This window comes from Nicotiana tomentosiformis, chromosome 4 (assembly GCF_000390325.3).
Source record: "Nicotiana tomentosiformis chromosome 4, ASM39032v3, whole genome shotgun sequence".
In the NCBI taxonomy this organism is placed as follows: domain Eukaryota; kingdom Viridiplantae; phylum Streptophyta; class Magnoliopsida; order Solanales; family Solanaceae; genus Nicotiana; species Nicotiana tomentosiformis.
The window spans coordinates 31,064,064-31,067,013 of NC_090815.1; the positions used below are offsets into that span (position 1 = coordinate 31,064,064).

Genomic DNA, 2,950 nt, shown 5'->3' on the forward strand with positions numbered 1-2,950 from the left:
AGGGCCAATTCTCATGCCATCTACATCAACCAGCTTGTAGGCTCCACTTGAATAAGCTTCTTGCACGACATATGGCCCATCACATTTTAAAGTAAACTTCCCTACATGTTTATGTGAAGTAATAATGGGTCTTCGTACAACAAAGACTGGATCTCCTACTTAAAAGGATCTCGGGCGAACTCTTTTATTAAAGGCGCTAGACAATCGAGCTTGATAACATTCCAGACTATGTTGAGCTTCCAACCTCTTCTCATCTGGAGCCTCCAACTCTATTAATCGAAGTCGAGCATTTTCTTCATCAGTGATCCCTTCTTGAATAGCCAATCGTAATGAAGGTATTTGATGCTCGAGTGGCAAGACGACTTCAACTCCTTAAATGAGTGCATAAGGGGTTGCTTGTGTTGGCGTGCGGTGAGTTGTCCTATATGCCCACAAATCTTCTTCCATATGGTCATGCCAATCTCGTTTGGATTTGGAGACAACTTTCTTTAATAAGTTGCATAGAGTCTTGTTGAATGCCTCAGCTAGATCATTGGCGGCAACATTATATATAAAAGAGTTACGTTACTTGAAGCCAAAGAGATCACAAATCTTGTTCATCAACCTATTGTGAAATGGCTTGCCATTATCCGTTATTATGTAATGAGGAATGCCAAAGCGATAGATTATGTTTACTCAGATGAAACTTGCAACATTTTCCTTTTTTACTTCCTTAAGAGCCACAACTTCAGCCCATTTTGAGAAGTAGTTAGTTACAACCAAGATGTATGGGTTCCCACCAGGGGACTTTGGCAGTGGTCCAACAACATCCAATCCCCAAGCGTCAAATGGCCAGGATGCAACAGTCGGGTGCCAACACTTCAGGAGGCTGATGAATAAAATCGCATGGAATTGGCAAGCCTTGCATCTTCGATTGTAGTCCAAGCAATCTTTTACCAATAATATCCCATCCTTTTTATATGAAAGTGGAGCTTTGATCTAGACTGGTGTGACCCACATACCCGAGAATGTGCTTCTTGCAAAGCTTGGACTGCTTCATCTTCCCCTAAGCATCGCAAAAGTACTCCCTCGAACGACCTTCTGTATAGAGTATATTTGTAGTAAAGGAAGCGAGGTGCACGATGACGGATTTCATTCCTTCTCCTCGGATTTTCTGGAAGTATTCCATAGCTTAAGTAGTCGATGATGGGATGTATCCATTCTTCCTTCTCAGCTTCAGAAACGGCCACAAGATGCTCGAGTTCATTTTCTCCACTTTCACTCTCATTTGGCAGCGTTACTATCCATTTTTGGCAGATAGTAACTTGCACTTGATTAGGGAGGATTAGCGATGAAGCTAGGGCAGCTAAAGCATCAACCTTCTTGTTTTCTTTCCTAGGCACATGTTGAATAATCACATCACCAATCCATCCCATCAATTTCTTAGCATAATTATGATAAGGGCATAGTTCAGGTTTCTTGACCTCATAACTACCTAAAAGCTGATTGACCACTAACTAGGAGTCACCAAAGACGTGAAATTGCAACTGTTTCATATCAACAACCATTTCAATCCCAAGTATTAATGCTTGATCCTCAGCAACACTGTTGGAACAGAGTTGTGTCAAGGTGAAAGAGCAGTGCAAGACTTCGCCTTGGGAAATGACAAATACTACGCCAGCACCAGCTCATCTGCGATTGCACAGCACCATCAAAGTACATCTTTCATGGAGGTTAAACTTCAACGACCATTGCATCCTCATTAGGTAGTTTACCAGTTAGTTCCCAGTCATCAGGTATCAAATGATCTGCCAAGAAGTCTGCCAATGCTTGTCATTTTACATCCCGTTGAGGGATGTACAAAATCTCGAATTGTTGAAATTGGAGGTACCATCTCGCTAGTCGATCACTAAGAACAGGTTTTGACATCACAGACTTGATGGGATTTGCCTTAGAAACAAGACGAACAACATGAGCTTGAAAGTAGTGCTTCAACTTTTGAATTGAGAAGACTAGCGCCAAACACAACTTTTCAATTGGCGAATAATTCAGCTCGTTTGGTGTCATCATACTGATCAAGTAGTAAAGAGAGTTTTCTTTCCCTTCACTATTTTCTTGGGCCAACAGTGCTACAACAAACCTTTCTTGTGCTGAAATATATAGTATCAACGGCTTTCCAGGTATAGGGGCTGCCAAAACCGGAGGCTTCATCAAGTAAGTTTTGATACTTTCAAAGGCATTGCTACAAGCTTGGTCCCACTTAAAAGGAATGTCTTTCTTCATGAGGTGACTGAATGGTTGACACCTCCCAGCTAGGTTTGAGATGAATCTCCTAAGGTATGCTAGCTTTCCTTACAGACTTTTAAATTCATGAATATCGCAAGGCTCAAGCATCTTCAAAATGGCATCCACTTTGGCTTGATCAATTTCGATCCCTCGATAATGAAACCAAGGAACTTTCCAGAAGTAAATCCAAAGGTACATTTCAATGGATTCATCCTAAGTTGGCACCTCTAGATAAGGGTGGCAAGTGGGCCGGTCCGGGACCGCGGGCCAAACGAGCCAGGACCGGTAGGATCGATATTCGTAGGCCTGGTCCGTGCTTCTGGGCTGGTTCGAGAATTGGGACTGCTGGACCCGGGACCGGACCGGTCCCTGGCGGGCCAAACGGTCCTAACGCTCAAATTTCAAAAAAATAAATCTATTATTTAAAATCTAGCCATTAGGGCTGGCCATTTAATCCCTCCCCCCCCCCCTCCCCCACAACATTGTTTTAACCCCAAACTTTTTATAATTACACTTTTTCCCTATTTTCAACTATAAATACCCCCTCATTTTTTTATTTTTCTTACAAAATCATCAATCTATCACAATCTCTCTCCAATTTTCTTCTATAATTGTTGTTATTGCTTACTTTATTGTTACAATTTGTGAAAAAATTGTGAAGTTGGTGAATTGAAGTCTTCAAGTC

At 41.8% G+C, this 2,950-nt stretch overlaps 1 protein-coding gene across 1 annotated transcript; it reads right to left on the bottom strand.

Annotated features, from left to right (window-relative positions):
- Positions 1-675: 675 nt before the first annotated feature.
- LOC138909453 (uncharacterized) lies at positions 676-1,415 on the bottom strand. Its single transcript, XM_070200651.1, has 2 exons — positions 1,002-1,415; positions 676-858 (listed from the first exon to the last, which is right to left on the bottom strand). The coding sequence occupies exons 1-2, from the start codon at positions 1,413-1,415 to the stop codon at positions 676-678; spliced, it is 597 nt and encodes a 198-aa protein (XP_070056752.1).
- Positions 1,416-2,950: the final 1,535 nt, after the last annotated feature.